Source organism: Fistularia commersonii, chromosome 2, assembly GCF_037954325.1.
Source record: "Fistularia commersonii isolate RoL2024-O1a breed Wild chromosome 2, RoL_Fcom_v1.0, whole genome shotgun sequence".
Taxonomy (NCBI): Eukaryota; Metazoa; Chordata; class Actinopteri; order Syngnathiformes; family Fistulariidae; genus Fistularia; species Fistularia commersonii.
This window is the reverse complement of record NC_141285.1, coordinates 64,928-80,899: the sequence shown is the minus strand read 5'-3', so window position 1 is coordinate 80,899 and position 15,972 is coordinate 64,928. Positions and strand designations below refer to the sequence as shown.

The 15,972-nt window shown below is 50.6% G+C and overlaps 2 protein-coding genes across 6 annotated transcripts in view; both read left to right on the top strand.

Annotated features, from left to right (window-relative positions):
- Window positions 1-912: 912 nt before the first annotated feature.
- Window positions 913-10,819, top strand: pcca (propionyl-CoA carboxylase subunit alpha). Its single transcript, XM_086163251.1, has 23 exons — window positions 913-991; window positions 2,027-2,104; window positions 2,187-2,234; window positions 2,317-2,385; window positions 2,893-3,006; window positions 3,361-3,414; window positions 3,958-4,089; window positions 4,204-4,240; window positions 4,539-4,617; window positions 4,872-4,974; window positions 5,254-5,348; window positions 5,734-5,884; window positions 6,949-7,092; window positions 7,216-7,290; window positions 7,367-7,435; window positions 8,235-8,310; window positions 8,387-8,600; window positions 8,684-8,786; window positions 9,214-9,312; window positions 9,398-9,451; window positions 9,530-9,670; window positions 9,880-9,957; window positions 10,055-10,819. The coding sequence occupies exons 1-23, from the start codon at window positions 938-940 to the stop codon at window positions 10,121-10,123; spliced, it is 2,136 nt and encodes a 711-aa protein (XP_086019377.1). The 5' UTR covers window positions 913-937; the 3' UTR covers window positions 10,124-10,819.
- Window positions 10,820-14,586: 3,767 nt separating this feature from the next.
- LOC147236056 (echinoderm microtubule-associated protein-like 6) overlaps window positions 14,587-15,972 on the top strand; it is a 49,308-nt gene continuing 47,922 nt past the window's right edge. For all 5 annotated transcript variants that reach the window (XM_086163229.1, XM_086163213.1, XM_086163238.1 and 2 more), the window contains exon 1: window positions 14,587-14,831. In XM_086163229.1, the coding sequence (XP_086019355.1) occupies window positions 14,635-14,831 (197 nt within the window). In that variant the 5' untranslated portion in view covers window positions 14,587-14,634. The remainder of the gene's footprint in view (window positions 14,832-15,972) is intronic.

The window sequence follows — 15,972 nt, the reverse complement described above, 5'->3', positions numbered from 1 at the left end:
TCTTGCTATGAGGCAGAAAGTGCTAACCACTGTCATACAATGATCTTGGACTTCCAGTGTTGGAGGCCTTGGGGGATGAACTGCAAGATGAGTAAGGAGTCTCTTTGAGATTCAAGTAAAAACATCTGTCACCGCATTGGCACGTGACACTGGCATTAAACACCTTAGAGCCTGCTGAGATTCTGAAAACGCATGATCACAGTGATGCCCAAGCCTCATCTGCTGTGTGAGAGAACAATCCAAGGAGAAAAAGGATGCTTGCTTGATAGGAGATTCTGACTGCCATCGTGATTCCTGGCAAAGTTCCTCATCTGCACCTGCATCTTTGTAGCATTGTGCAGTGACATCAGTCAGATCTGTGAGGATATTAAAAAATAGAAATACAGAGCACAAACAGCAACAGAGAAATTCCTGTCTTGTAGTTCTGTGAAATCCTATAATGCAAATAATTCAACATATTACATGAAACTGAAATGATTTTTATTTTGGAAAGTTACAAAAGTTACAATGCTCATTTTCAGTATCACAGGACTATAAACATGGCTCCCTCTTGCTTTTTGGATGGCTATTTTTATTATAGGTTTAATTTAATGAAATATTTTCCCCATTTTGTTTCAATTTTTACCAGAAAACTTACAGAAATACATGTATTTTTACAGAAAAATCGTCTCCGATCACGTTTACGGTTTTGGGGAAAAAACAGATATTTTTATACAATGGGTTTAATTCATTTTAAATTTACGGCAAATAAAATGTATTATTGTGGTGTTTGTTGTTGTTGTTGTTGTTGTTGTTGTTGTTTCCGCACTAACCGAGGGAGAAAAAGGTGTAAATGAGGTAACGCCTCTCTCTCCGCCAATCAGATGACGGTACATACATGACGTCATCACGTCGCTCAGACACGCTGCGCTCAGTCGGACGCCTCTGTTGATCCATCATGGCGGCGCACAGTGTCTTTCCATCCCTGAACAGGCTGCTGTTTTCCGTAAAGGTGAGCGGACGGAGCCGCGCCTCGGCTTCCCGTGTGTTGCTCCGGGTGACCGGAGACGTGAGGGGTGTTTGCCTGCAAGCTGAGACAACGCGAGAACTGTCGCGAGATTTCCTCCAAGTAACCTTTGTTAAAGTTGCCGGACGGTCGAAGGTTCCAAGCCCGGGCGGTGACGTTGTTGGCTCTGTGCGTGTGCGTGTGTGTGTGTGTGTGTGTGTGTGTGTGTGTGTGTGTGTGTGTGTGTGTGTGTGTGTGTGTGTGTGTGTGTGTGTGTGTGTGTGTGTGTGTGTGTGTGTGTGTATGTGTGTGTGTGACCTGCTCGGAGCTGCAGGTCAGAGGGGGTAAAGCAACAGGAGGCTAACACTAGCTAGCTTGAAGGAGATGCACGCTCGTCTGCAAACACAGGAACACCAGGAGGGGTTTTTAAAGCCACACTCGCAAGACGTTAAAATGTCCACAATAGTCTAGGACACTGTTCATGAAGAGAATCAAATGCAAAAGCAACAAGTCACGGCATCCATTCCACTCTGTGTTCGGGAACTTTCCCAGGAAAGCGACTTATCAGCCCTCAGTTCCTGCAAACAGTCGATCACATGGGCGGCGTATCTTGAGTTTGGTGGCAGCAGCTCGTCGCTATCAGGGCGTCGAGAAAAGCAACAAGGCAGCGACTCGGGACGTTTGTTGCCCACGGGTGGGAGGGAGTGGGAGAGGAGACGATGCGCCCTTTAGGGTTGCCACATCTAACTTCCTGTTTCCCTCCATTCATAAAGTCCTCCACCAGACATCCTGGTAAGGGGATGTCTCGAAATAACTTTTTGCTTTTATTTTGAATTATTTGACAGACGTCAGTGTCGCTAACAACAGATCCAACGATTCTTCTGTTTTAGAAGTTTAGGGTCCACTAGACAGAAGCTGGTTTCTTCTCTGCTTCATGGCTGCATATCTATCTTGTCATGTAACGGGAGTTGGAACGTGCACCGGAGTTCTGACCGTGCATCCCGCCCTCCGCCTGTAACTTTGCTGGTTGTGTGTTTGCAGCATGGCTGGTTCCCGCCCGGATGTTGTGTTCTTCACCGCAACGCTCGCTATTCCACCACCCACGGTGCCAGCGAGAAGGTGAGACCTCCACCTGACGTGGGGCTCCTCGGCCTGAAGGTGTTTGGCTGCTCTTGCGATCAATCGTGTGTCTCCTCCCCAGACTTTTGACAAGATCCTGATCGCCAACAGAGGGGAGATCGCCTGCAGGGTAGGGCTGGCCGACGCGGTATCGTCCTCGCCGCGAGCAATCCCTTGTATCTCCGATGACCCGCCGGCGGTGTGCCCCTCAGGTGATCAAGACATGCAAGAAGATGGGCATCGAGACCGTCGCGGTGCACAGCGACGTTGACTCCAGCGCCGTGAGTCACTCTTTGTTGAAAGTACAGGAGAATACAGAGATCTTGTGCACAATATTGTGAGACATGAAAATAAATGTGGATATAGGCTGAAGGAGGGCATTGTAATTGCACAGTGCCGTGCGGTTGCGCATTTACAGATAGTGCTATAAGTGTGTTGTTTACACAGCAGCATGGCTACATGTTGACATGGTTTGTGTGTGCTTTATCCGGCATTTTAATCAATCCTGATCATAAATTACACGCGTTCATTTATTCGTGTGTGTGTTCATAACAAACAAAAAACACGTGTAATAAGTCAATCATGAAAATACTCTCGGCATCAGGAGTCATTTGGAAGGACAGGGCGCGTATTCACATGTGTGATCGATGTCTCTTGTCCTTCTCGTGTGTGTGTGTGTGCGTTTCTCACATGCGGGAAACACCACGCTGGCCAATGCGCACACATTAAGACATCAAGCAGCTAAAGTCTGGCTTCAACCGATGTGTATTTGACGTGTGTGTGTCAAGGTTCACGTGAAGATGGCGGATGAGGCAGTGTGCGTCGGCCCGGCGCCCACCGGCAAGAGCTACCTGAACATGGACGCCATCATGGATGCCATACGAGCCACAAAAGCACAAGCGGTAAGCGCTTATGACATGATTCCCCGATGTGCGTCACCGCCGCCGCCGCCGCCCAGGGGCAGAGACCGCAGTCACGGCGGCATTTCCCTCAGCCGCAGGGAATCTTCAATCTTTGTAGTTACTGCTGACAGTTAAGACAATACATATTTCATTATATTTCTTATTCTTACTCCTTTCTACTATTATCTATTACTGTTATGTTTTTTACTTGAAACTCTGGCACAACAATTTCCTTCGGGATTAATAAAGTTGTTCTCATCTCATTTCCCTCTCACTCATTACTAAAATCAATTATAACACAGCCTCACAGTGAACGGGACTTTTGAACTAAAACCTGCCGACGTTTCCCTGCAGGTTCACCCTGGCTACGGGTTCCTGTCAGAAAACAAAGAGTTTGCAAAGCGGCTGGTGAGTGACACATGTCCGCGTGCGCACACACACACAAACACACACATACTCACTGTGCAGCCATCTGTGAGTTTCATGTGGATTTTAGAAGTTGTCATGATCTCAGCTTGCTGCTTCCTATCTGCTTGCCGTTGTCATTCAGTCATTGCATGTATGGGGGTTGCAGGGCTTCTGTGGCCTTTCCCTGCTGTCATTGGACGAGAGGCAGAGTTCACCCTGAACCAGCCGCCCATCGAGGGCCACATATAGACATATAGCCATTCGCTCGCTCATTCCCACGTCCTATAGAGACATGCAAGCATTCTGTTGGAGGTAACCCTCGCAGACATGGGTAGAACATGCAAACATGGCTCCCTGTGGGAATAGAACTGGGGCCTTCTTGCTGCGAGGTGGAAGTGTTAAGCGCTGCGCCGCCACCTGCTTGCCATCGCATCGTCACTCTTTCTCAGATTGCGTGTGAATCCGCACGCTCCTCCTGCATAGAAAGAGCTTATGCATTGTTTTAGAGCCGGTAGGTTTGATCTGTGACGGCCGTCTACCCAGGCGGACGAGGGTGTGACGTTCATCGGGCCAGACACTCACGCCATCCAAGCCATGGGAGACAAGATCGAGAGCAAGCTGATAGCCAAGGCGGCCAAGGTGAACACCATTCCAGGCTTCGACGGAGTCGTCAAGGTACGTAGGCCCCAACTCTGCCACGGCCTCAAATTTCACTGCATCTATCAGAAAAAGGGGATGATCTTGTGCTTAGGCCTTCACCGCTGTCCTGCATCTCGTCTCTTGTTACAGACCGTGGAGGAAGCTGTGAAGATTGCACAGGAGATAGGTGTGTGTGTGTGTGTGTGTGTGTGTGTGTGTGTGTGTGTGTGTGTGTGTGTGTGTGTGTGTGTGTGTGTGTGTGTGTGTGTGTGTGTGTGTGTGTGTGTGTGTGTGTGTGTGTGTGTGTGTGTGTGTGTGTGTGCGCGCGTGCATGCTTATGTGACAGGATTTTGTCAGGTGTGTATTGTGATCCAATAAACATAAGTAATTCGAAAAGAAACCCAATATACTTGCAGACATTAATAGAAAATGCTCTTTCTCAAAAGTTTTTGTAATGTGTGTGTGTGTGTGTGTGTGTTACCCAGGTTACCCTGTCATGATCAAGGCGTCTGCAGGAGGAGGGGGGAAGGGAATGAGAATTGCCTGGAACGACGAGGAGACGAGGTACAGCAATTGTTTCTCCCCTAAATACAAGTTGTATTTTCAAATCTGTAGTACTGCAGTACTTCACGTAATACTGTGAAACAGCGTCCTATAAGTCCAGTGGGATCATGTCAACAGAATTCACTTGTTCGATAAATGTAAACCGTGTTGGGAAAGGACAAAAAAATGCTCAAGTACCTTGACAAAGAACTCTGAAGTCAGAGTTCTTATTATCTAATATGTGTGTTTTTTTGGGGGGGGTGTCGTGGTCACAGGGAAGGGTTCCGCTTCTCGTCCCAGGAGGCGGCATCCAGCTTCGGAGACGACAGGCTGCTCATCGAGAAGTACATCGACAACCCGAGGCACATCGAGATCCAGGTATTGGTGACCGTCTAGGGCCTCTCCCAACGGGGTCACCTGGAGATTGAACCCGCACGTTGGTGTCAAACATGGAAGTCGAGAGATAACCTACAGCAGAACTTACCTTCTAGGAAGCAAAACATTGGTTGCAAGCGAGATGGACCATGTCAATGGTTCTTAACTCTGACAGCAAATGCTTGCATTCGTCCGGGTTATCCATTAAAACAGAGAAGACGGTGGCAGACAAGGAAGTCAGTGGACGGTGGTATGACAGATCGATGTGTTGGCGTCCTGTAGGTGCTGGCTGATAAACACGGGAACGCTCTGTGGCTCAATGAGAGGGAGTGCTCCATTCAGAGGAGGAACCAGAAGGTAGTGGAAGAAGCCCCGAGGTCAGTTGAAAACCGTTGATCCGTCACGTGCCGGGACCCACGGTACGCTATCGTCCAATTCATCTCGGTCGGCGTCGGCTCTCTGCGTCTGGAGCCGACCCAAAATGCCCCGTTTGGATTTTGACAATCAACCAAGATTCAAATTCTGCTCGGAAATCTGCTTTATAGTTTATAGTTTATTTTTATTTCTAATTCTGCCTTTCTTTTATTATTTATAACTGTTATATTTTCTGTAACTCTGGCACTGCAATTTCCTTCGGGATTAATAAAGTTGTTCTTATTCTTATTCTTAAATGATGCACCTTGCTTCCGTTCAAGTCAACCGCGAAAGTTAGCGTTGTCTAAAGTCGCAAAATTAGGACAGGATATCCTGTCCTTGTTGCAGTACTTTCCTGGACGGCGAGACACGGCGGGCAATGGGGGAGCAGGCCGTGCAGCTGGCCAAGGCGGTCCAGTACTCCTCTGCCGGTACCGTGGAGTTCCTGGTGGACTCCAAAAGGAACTTCTACTTCCTGGAGATGAACACGCGCCTGCAGGTCAGTGCTCCATGGAGACATGGTGTTTGTTGTTTGGCCGGGGATTCTGTCCGTGTGTGAAGGCCCCCCATCAGGACGATGACGGCACCCCGAACCCCCAAGTTGCTCCGGTTCGGGCCTCGCATGGTCGTTCTTGCTCCCGTTGGTGTGTGAACCGGTGAATGTGAAACCCAGTGTAAAGAACATTTACAATTTACAATTTACAAATCTTTAAGGTATGTTGAGCTTATTATCTAAATAAGCTTCATTTACCTGCAAACTGATGTTAGACCTCAGTCATTAATATTAAGATACCTTTACAGTAGTTAATAAAGTCATTAAATCTATATTCATCTGTCATGTCCATGTGGACATTATTCCATATGGAATTGTAAATAACCCCAAGTCCTTGGGCGTCCTGTGAAAAGTGAATCATAAATACATCTGCAATTCCTTTTCACCCCATATTCAATTGAACACACGGCAAAGACCAGATATTTGATGTTCAGCAACCGGGTTAACAGCTCGTCCGATGGTTTAAGAGCAACGTTTCTCAACATACATTTGCGAGGGATTTGTCAGCTACGGTCCATAATGTCAGCGGAAAATTCAGCGGATAGAAAGGAGTATCTGCACATACGCGGCAATGCTAGAAATCAACATTGAACGCCCGTGACCTTGAACTCCCCGCCAGCGGCACTGAATGGAAAACCATTGTCCTTCTTACCATGTTGGCAAACAACAGTCAGCGAGCATAGTTGGTGGCTACATGTGCAAAGTGAAAGCCATGTAGCAACCACAACCAGAAGCTCAGTGTGGAGGGGGGTTTGTTCTCTGACCTCCAGGAAAAACCTTGAACTCAAAGAGTCACACTGTGTTTTCAAGAGAGTGGAGATGACGTGGAGGCAGATGGTTTGTGGACGTTCACTTGGACTTATATATCCACCTTAAATGATCAGATTTCCTGCAACATGAGCGGGATCTGGTGCTTTGACAAATCAGCCAAGATATTGAGTCGCTGTGTTGGATTCTATCATGATTCAAGGTGTACTTGTACCTCGCTCTTCCCCTCCACCTCCACAAAGGTGGAGCATCCGATCACAGAATGCATCACGGGCTTGGACCTGGTGGAGCAGATGATCCGGGTCGCCAAAGGTTACCAGCTGCAGCACAGGCAGGAGGACATCCCAATCAACGGCTGGGCGGTGGAGAGCCGCGTCTACGCCGAGGTCGGTGCCGTCGCGACGTTCGCAGGGGCCCTCGGACTGAAACACCTGCAAACCCTGAACCTTCCACGGCCGCACGGACTCCCCTCTGCTCTCTGATTGGGTCTTTGTGTTCCCCCTCACCAGGATCCCTACAAGGCTTTTGGCCTTCCTTCCATCGGACGCTTGTCGCGATACCAGGAGCCGCTCGACCTCAGCAACGTAAGTCGCCTGACCACGTGACCTCGGGCCCCTCGCGCACGCCGGCGCTCCGTAAACGTGTGCTCCTCCCGGCCAGGTCCGAGTCGACAGCGGCATCCAGGAGGGGAGTGACATCAGCATCTACTACGACCCCATGATCTCCAAGGTCAGCCCTTCCTGTCAGATGGTGCCGGGTTCCACAGTGGATACTCACAAACTGCGTTGCAAGTGTTTAGCGGGATGACATAATGACGTGACGAAAAATAAGATCAGCAACTAGTCAGATTATGAATGGCACAAAAAAAAAAAAAATTCAATTAAGAACACTTTCTTAAAGAACATTTGGTGCACAAAAACTGAAATATATAATGAATATTTCATTTAATATGCAGCAATGAAATAAACATTTCAGTTCAACAGCAAAGGAATCGTTCAAAACATGAGTCTGCAATTTGATAATATTGTTTTGAACAATTCCTTGTCATGATTCCACGTCTTTATCGACCTGTCCCTGCTTCCGCTAGGCTAGCTTGCCGAGTGCAAATGAGAGAAGAGACAACGTATCATGATTTTACGACTGCTATTCTACCGGCGTCTTTATAAATCCATCAAGTGAATCACTCTGTCAGCCCTGTGTGGAGAGCTACAGCTCTGGTTTCTTGTTTCAACTCCTGTCTCCTTTCCCTCCCGCCATAAACGAAGACTCGCTCAGCGCTCGTGGATTCCCGTCCAGCTCGCAAAACCAGCGACTCACTCGTTAACTCTTTGAACTAATCGCTCCACAGTTCACAGTAGTCCGGGGGTTTGACAAAAGAACCTCCCATTTACCCTCAGCTTTGTTCAACCAGCTGTTATTCTCCTTTCCCATAATACTGCTTTGTCGCCGAGTGTATTTTCCGTAGCCTCACCGTGTCCTGTCACAGCGGTAAGGAAGATGACGAAGATGTTGACTTGTATGTTTGTAGCTGGTCACCTACGGCGCGACGCGAGCGGAAGCCCTCGCCAAGATGGAGGACGCGCTGGATAATTACGTCATCAGAGGTACGGTCGCCGACTCTCGGTCGCTCTCCCAGGAGTTTACCTGTTCTCTCTGTAATCTGGTGTGACGGTGACTCAGGTGTAACACACAACATCTCGCTTCTGCGCGAGATCATCACGCATCCTCGCTTCATCTCCGGCGACATCAGCACCAACTTCCTGCCCGAGGTCTACCCCGACGGCTTCACGGGCCACCGGCTGGGGCCGGACGATCGCCGGGAGCTCCTGGCGTCCGCGGCGGCGCTGCACATCTCTGCCCAGCTGCGTTCGCAGAGGATCCTGGGTCAGCTGAGGTGAGAGCCGCGTCCCGGAGGATTTGAAACGGGGAAAAAGGCCAAGGACCGAAACTCTGTTCGTCCCCGTTCGTCTGCCGCAGGGTGTCGTCCGCGGCGGCCGACTGCAGCTCCTGGGATCTGTGTGCGGAGCTCGGGGAGCGACGTCACGCCGCCAGAGTCAGCAAGTCGGGAGATGTTTATACCGTAAGTACTGGTCAACTGCCTGTTTCACTCTTGTCATTTCAAAAAATTCCGCCTCGACCGGTCAGGCCCTCTCCTAGCAGAGAGCTAAAGAGAAAGAGCGTGATGGAGTAAGATCACTGCTAATAACAGTCGCCCTAACAGTTACATGCTAAAAGCTGACATGATAAAATAACCCTAACCTGGGGAGGAGCTGCTGTAGATCAAGCCATGGCCGTCATCGCTAAGCCTAAGGCGGTGTGACAAGGAGCAAGCTCAGCGCTAACTATCAGGTTTTAAGCCTCTTCTTAAACAATTACTATTATCTAATCACTGTTCGGCTTCAGTTGCTGGCTTACCATCTATCGCTAGATTATTGCACGAGGGGATTTTGGAGACATGAATACATGAGTTGCTGGGCTGCGTCGTCTCACGCAACATGCCTCCTCAGGTGGAAGTGGACGGAGAGACTGTGGAGATCGAGGGACAGTGGAACCTGGCGTCGCCGCTGCTGCCGCTCACAATCAACGGCAAACAGAGGATGCTGCAGGTCTCACACACACACACACACACACAAATACACAACAGCCATATATTTGCAGTGGCAGGCTGACGGGTGTGTCCTGTCGTTGCAGTGTCTGTCCAGAGACGCCTCCGGGGTGATTGCCCTGCAGTTCCTGGGCACGACGGTGAGGCCATGTGACCGACACCCATCGCACACATCTGCGCGCCCTCCTCGTGCATCTCATACTTTTTTACTGTTGTAGTTTAAGGTCCGCGTTCTGTCCGAGTTGGCAGCGGAGTTGAACTCCCACATGCCCGAGAAGGTCCCGGAGGACACCAGCAGCATCCTGCGCTCCCCCATGCCTGGCACGGTGGTGGCCGTGGCCGTGAAAGCAGGGGATACGGTAACACGAGTGTGATTAGGAGTGTGATTAGGAGTGTGATTAGGTGTGTGTGTGTGTGTGTGTGTGTGTGTGTGTGTGTGTGTGTGTGTGTGTGTGTGTGTGTGTGTGTGTGTGTGTGTGTGTGTGTGTGTGTGTGTGTGTGTGTGTGTGTGTGTGTGTCTCCAATTAGGAATACCCATTTGAGAAGTGTGTGTGTTGATGGGTTCCAGGTTGCAGAGGGGCAGGAGATCTGTGTCATCGAAGCCATGAAGATGCAGAACAGCATGACGGCTGTGAGGCAGGCGAAGGTACCTGCTGATATTTTCCACTGTCGTCTCTAGCTGAAGCTTCTTCAGGCCTACGTACACAGCATTGCTGAACGTGTGTGTGTGTGTGTGTGTCCAGGTGAAGCGCGTCCACTGTACGCCAGGTGAGACGGTGGGAGAAGGAGACCTTCTGGTGGAGCTGGAATAAACCCGGTCAGATCCACTTAGAAGTTAAAGACAGACTTGACGCAGAGACTTGAGCAGCAGCTGCTGCAGGATGGCTTTGGACTCAACCGCCTTCACTCCTGAGTTACTTACTCCTTTTGTTTTGGCTCTTGTGTTGTTTTCTACACCTGATAAATCTGTTTTTGGCGCGAGGTCCCTCGCCCGTCCTCTGCGCGGCCCCAGCGCAGCGTTAAACATCTAACCGTGTCCACCGGGGTCAGAAGTCAGATCAGGGTTTGGAGACATCAGCAGGAATGTGTTTTTGTCGACATTCCCATCTTACACTGTCACTACAACTTGCGGAGCCGCTACCTGGAGATCTCTGAGGTAATGAGCGGCGTTCCCCAGCTATCGCCCTGACCGGACATGTGAGGAGAACTTTGAAGGAGCTGGTAGAAGTAGGAGTAGATATAACGTCCTACCGCAAGAGCTCTTTGTAGTAACGTCACCTCACCTGGCCCACATTGGACCATTTGCCACCGCAGCCCAACAACCCATGGACCTTTGGGTGAAGAAGCTGCTGCTCTGACTCTGATATACGCACGACCATCTGAAGGCCAAAGGGGGGGCAGATAGTTGGAGCCTCGATGTCCAAACAACAGAAGAGTCAGTAACCGTTATTACCATTGTGCGAACGCAACCAATAAAGTGCCCCTTTGTTTCCAAGTCTCCGGACAGTCAATGACAGAGCCGCTCTTTTTATTTTATTGCGATTTTTATTTAACCTTCTCTCTCTCTCTCGCTTGTTGTTGACGGGTTGGAGCCCAGAGCCGATGTCGGGCGAGCGGCGGGGGTCCAGTCCTACGCGGAGCCGCGTTTAGACAGGTGACCGTTCACCCTGTCATTGACACACAATACAGAGACACAGCCGTTAGCATTCACTCATTCACACCTCATGTAGACACACACAAGAGTTCAGTTCCTGCGTGTCCAAGATCCCATCTTTCTGGACCACATCATCTGTCTGAACCACACCATCTGTCTGGACCACACCATCTGTCTGGACCACACCATCTGTCTGGACCACACCGCCCAGTGAAATGCAAGGTTCGAAGCTGATTCAGAAAGTTTCTGGGAGCGTTTTAAGAAGGGTTTGCTGGCGAATGAAAAGGTTCAGTGTCGCTTGGACGGATATTAACGGACGTCCCGCCACGGTCATCGGCTAAAGGCTGACCGGATACGAACCGAAGGTCAGCCAATCAGGGTTCTACAGTCATTACATCAGGTGTTACTACCAGAAATGACCTGAATGGGAATTCAGGGGGAAAAAAAAGAAGTGAGAATTCTCGAAACAGCGCGATTAAAGTGTCGAATAGACACACAATCCGCTCGGACACCGTTCATGGAGGCCAACTCCGGACCCCAGACTCTGGGTGTCCGGGTCAGAACCACCGACCTGCGGGTCGCTCTTCGGCCAGCAGGCGGCGCCAGAACGCCGGCCTTTGGAGGACTCGAATCCCCATCAGCTCGGCCTGCAGACGCGGATCACCGGCGGACCCGGACTGGGTTTCTGCACTGGAACACACTCCTCCTCTCATCCCGGAAGTTCTTCGAGTCTCCTGGACTGGGGGGACGTTCTAGTACGGAACCGCTGGGATCGGGGTGCTGGTCCGAGCGGAGATGGTTTGTGACGTTAATCAGTGAAACTAGTTTCAATGCAGTTTTCATGTTAACGTGTGCATCGTTGTATGTGTATGTGTGTGTGTGTGTGTGTATGTCTTCTGGTCAACAGCTATTGATTACTGCACTGCGGACGGCAAAGTAATAATTTCATTATACAGTGAAACACATTTTGAAACTACGTGTGACAATCAACTCTTTGAATCTCTGGACCTTGAAAGGGATGTTTGGATCAGAACAGGTGAGTGTGGAAACAACATGTTAGGTCACTGGGCTGAGGCTCTGCAGGTGGTCGCCAGCACCTGGTTCAGGCAGTGCATCTAATTTACAGGCTGCAGTTGTGTGTGTGTGTGTGTGTGTGTGTGTGTGTGTGTCCATGGATGGATCTCAGCTCAGCCGTGTATGTAAAAATGTGAAAGGTTGTTTTGAAGACTGAGGACTCTCGGTTTAGAAATCTATCTCACAACGTCGAATAAAGTAAATCGAGAAAAGAGCAACATTTTATTAGGAGTAATTGAATTCAATCTGTTCTCGTTTACATATTTGAGCGTACCGGTGCTTTTTTTAAATTTGAATGGTGTTATTTGATTTGTCTTTCTAAGTGCGTCCGTCCCGGCTTGAGGACCGCGCTGTCCTCGCCGCCTCTGCCGGGACTTGTAGTTTCATTTGTAGTTTATTGGTCACTTTCCCTCGCAGGAACACATCGGTTCGTCCAAACGCGCCGAAGAACGCTAAGTACCACAAGGCCTTGCGGCCCCGCGGCTCCGCCGGTGCCCGGTGTTTTCCTCCCGGTCTCACTCGCGTCAAGCGCTCGGGAAGTCGCCAACGTAAGAGCGGGAAGTTAGATTTTATATTTTCATAATGAGACAGCAACGCGCTGAGTAACGGAAATGGACCGAACGAACAAAACGGAAGTTGCCTTAAAAGATGTGAACTTTGTCCTTTATCTGAGTGAAAGCGTGAATCTAGATCTGAATGACTTCATCTACGTGGAGATGGTTCTCTGGGCTCCTGATGAAGCCCAAGTGAAGTGTGTGTGTGTGTGTGTGTGTGTGTGTGTGTGTGTGTGTGTGTGTGTGTGTGTGTGTGTGTGTGTGTGTGTGTGTGTGTGTGTGGTGCTTGGACAGGCTCTCCTCTTGCTGGTGGAGGCTCTGGAGTCAGAAATGCTCGCCGTGCCGGTGAAGTCAGCTGGTGTGTGTTCAGGGTTGTGACTCTGCAGGCCTCGGTCCTCCTCCCCTCCTCCTTGCCGAGTCTGCAGCTCGTTAAATGAAGTGCTCTTTTGGCTTCTTCTTTTGGAGTTTGAAGCCGCCGAGCTGTCAGCTCTCTGGCACGTCTTCATAAAATGGCACCGAAGACGGATGGTGTGTGTTATGTGCACACGCTGCACGGTGTTTCTCCGGGACGTTGGAGCTCAAGCAGATAACCGACGGAATGGTCAAAGCCTCGGTGAGTTTTTGACGTCCTGACCCGAGAAGCCTTTTCTCTCCCACCCAGTGTGGAGGTGTGAGGCCGCCCGGTTGCGCGGCGCGACGCCGCTGTCAGGCTCTTATTTTGAAGGTTCCGCGCCGGAAGTGCCTCCCGCCGAGCCGCCCGACTCTTGACGGTCCCGCCTGAGTCCGAGAAGGAGCGAGAAGAAGCCCGGTGATGCTCCGCGGCCACCGGGGCGGGTCTGCGCGTCCGATCGATTCACTGATCGATCCCGCGCACCTGATCGGCTGGCTGTCTGCTCACGTGTGCGTGCGTGCACGCGTGCGGCGGCGGGCGGCGGCAGGACTGCTCCTCCTCCACCACCACCACCTCCTCCTCATCCTCCTCCTCATCCTCCACCTCCTCCTTCCTCCTCCTCTTCCTCCTCCTGCCCCTCCTCCTGCTGCTGCTCCTCCTTCCTCCTCCTCCAGCCGGTAACCAGCGTCTTCCCCGCCTCATCCATCCGGGATGCTGCGGTCCGAGTACCGGGCTTCTCCCCTCCTCCGCCCGCCGAAGTTGGAGCATCCGCCCGGATTAGAGCTCGGTGTCTGTCCGCTCTCCTCCCTCCGGAAATAATCTGGTACAGTTATGTGTTGCGGCCGGATTACCCTCCCCTGTTTCAAATGGTATTTTTTCTTTACGCACCGGTTTGTGAATGGTCGCTCCGGCGCGTGTTTTTTCGGATGATGCGCGTTCAGCAGCTGCCGCCGAGCTCCGGGATTACAGACAGGAGGGATTATATTCTCCGGGTTGAGTCTCTGTCATCGGTGCGGAGGGCTCTCCCGCTCTTCCTCCTTAATCCCAGCTGGACTACCACAGGCATACTCAGATTAGCACAGAAATTATGACCGAGGGCAGGTGATGCTCGGGCGGAGAGCTGCCCGGAAAGAACCGAACTTTATTTTGTTCTGGATTAATCGGCCTCATTGATAACGTGCCGGTTTAACAATGACAGATTATTCATTAGTAACCTCAGATGAGTCATTAATCCCAATCACTGTTAAAAACTAATCTCAGAAGAAGCGAAGGGAGATGGTTTTACCGGCTGATTTTTCAAAGGAGCAGCTGGTCATTATTTTTAAGAGTCATCTTCATGTTTACTATTATTATTGTAGAATGTGTTTAAAGGCCATCCAAAAGTCGTGGGCCAATTCTGACATTCAGCGTGTCTCATTCTGGCTTCCGGAGGAGACCTGCTCGGTGTCAGTCAGATGAAGATCTCTGCAGCGCCGGCTGGAGAGTTGAAAGTCATTTGTTCATTTTTCCTTTATTCCGCTCCGAAAGGATGAAGATCCAAAGACCAGCCGGCCTCGAGTCATGAACCCGGGACGGATCTTCGGGGGGGCCACCGGACAGACCCAGGTTTAAGCCCAGGTACCGGAGCGGATCCCCCGGTTTCCCCCGGCCATGTCGGACCGGAGCGCCCCGGGCTGCCGGCTGCGCCTGGACTGGGTCTACGGCTACCGGGGCCACCAGTGCCGCAACAACCTGTTCTACACGGCCGGGAAGGAGCTGGTCTACTTCGTGGCCGGGGTGGCCGTGGTTTACAACACGCGTGAGCACAGCCAGAGGTTCTACCTGGGACACGACGACGACATCATCAGGTAGGCCTCCGCGGCGGGGAGGACCCGACAAAGGTCACCCAGGTTTCCTAAAGAGGGACATTAGATCGATCCGAAGGACACAAAACACACGTGGAAATCATGGTCATAATAATAATGACACGTAGACACAGAAACACAGGATTCAGATTCAACAGCAGTCGTTTGTGGGGTTCACCTTCTGGATGAGATGAACGTGGGAACCCACCACAGCTTCGCCTGGTCAGAAGTCCAGAAAAAGATGGGTGACACTCACAAAATTGATTTTAAAATAGCGAGTAAACGGATTTTAGATAACTAGAATGTAAATGTGAAAGGTTGATTTGTGTCTGATGATGGACTGACCATTAAGAACACCTCACCTTCTCACTGTGAAGGACGGTTCTCCCCCAGGGCGGTTAAAGGATTTAGTTGCTTCAGGTTTGGTTTCCGTGCCGACCCTCCGAGCTCCGGTGGTCCCCGCAGACCGGATCTATGCATCTTCTCTGCATCTCCAGCATTCGCACGTCCGGGAACATCGGTCGTCAGCCTAATGTCGGAGATGTAATGTCGCCGTGGCAATACGCAAGTAACGCCGGCGAATACTGCCCGGTCACCATTATAATTATCGACACGGTAAGAAAATCTGCCTCAGAGGGGCAGAACCATCTTCTGAGCTCTTCCCTTAGGCCCTGGTCCTTCCAACGGCAGCTGCGCCGCTACTTCAGAGAGCTGCCTTCAAGCTCCGGACCAGATGGTACTCGGGGTTTGACTGGCGTTTCTGGCTGCAGTGCTGTGTAGGTCCCTCTCTGATGTATGTTGGAAAGGGAAACATGGAGCTTTGGGCGGACAGTTTCAGACGTTCTCATCGTTTGTGTGCCGCTTGGTACCGCATCGGTGCGTTTTCGGTACTGCATCAGTGCGTTTTCGATACTGCATTAGTGCGTATCTTGTACTGCATTGGTACGTATTCTATACTGCATCAGTACATATTCCCTACTGCGTCAGAAGGTAGTCCATACTGCATCTGTTGGTATTTGGTACTGCATCTGCTCATGGGTGGTACTTCATCTGTTGGTATTTGTCACTACATCTGTTGATGGTTGGTACAGCATCTGTTGTTGCTTGGTACTTCATCTGTTGGTGGTTAGTACTACATCTACAA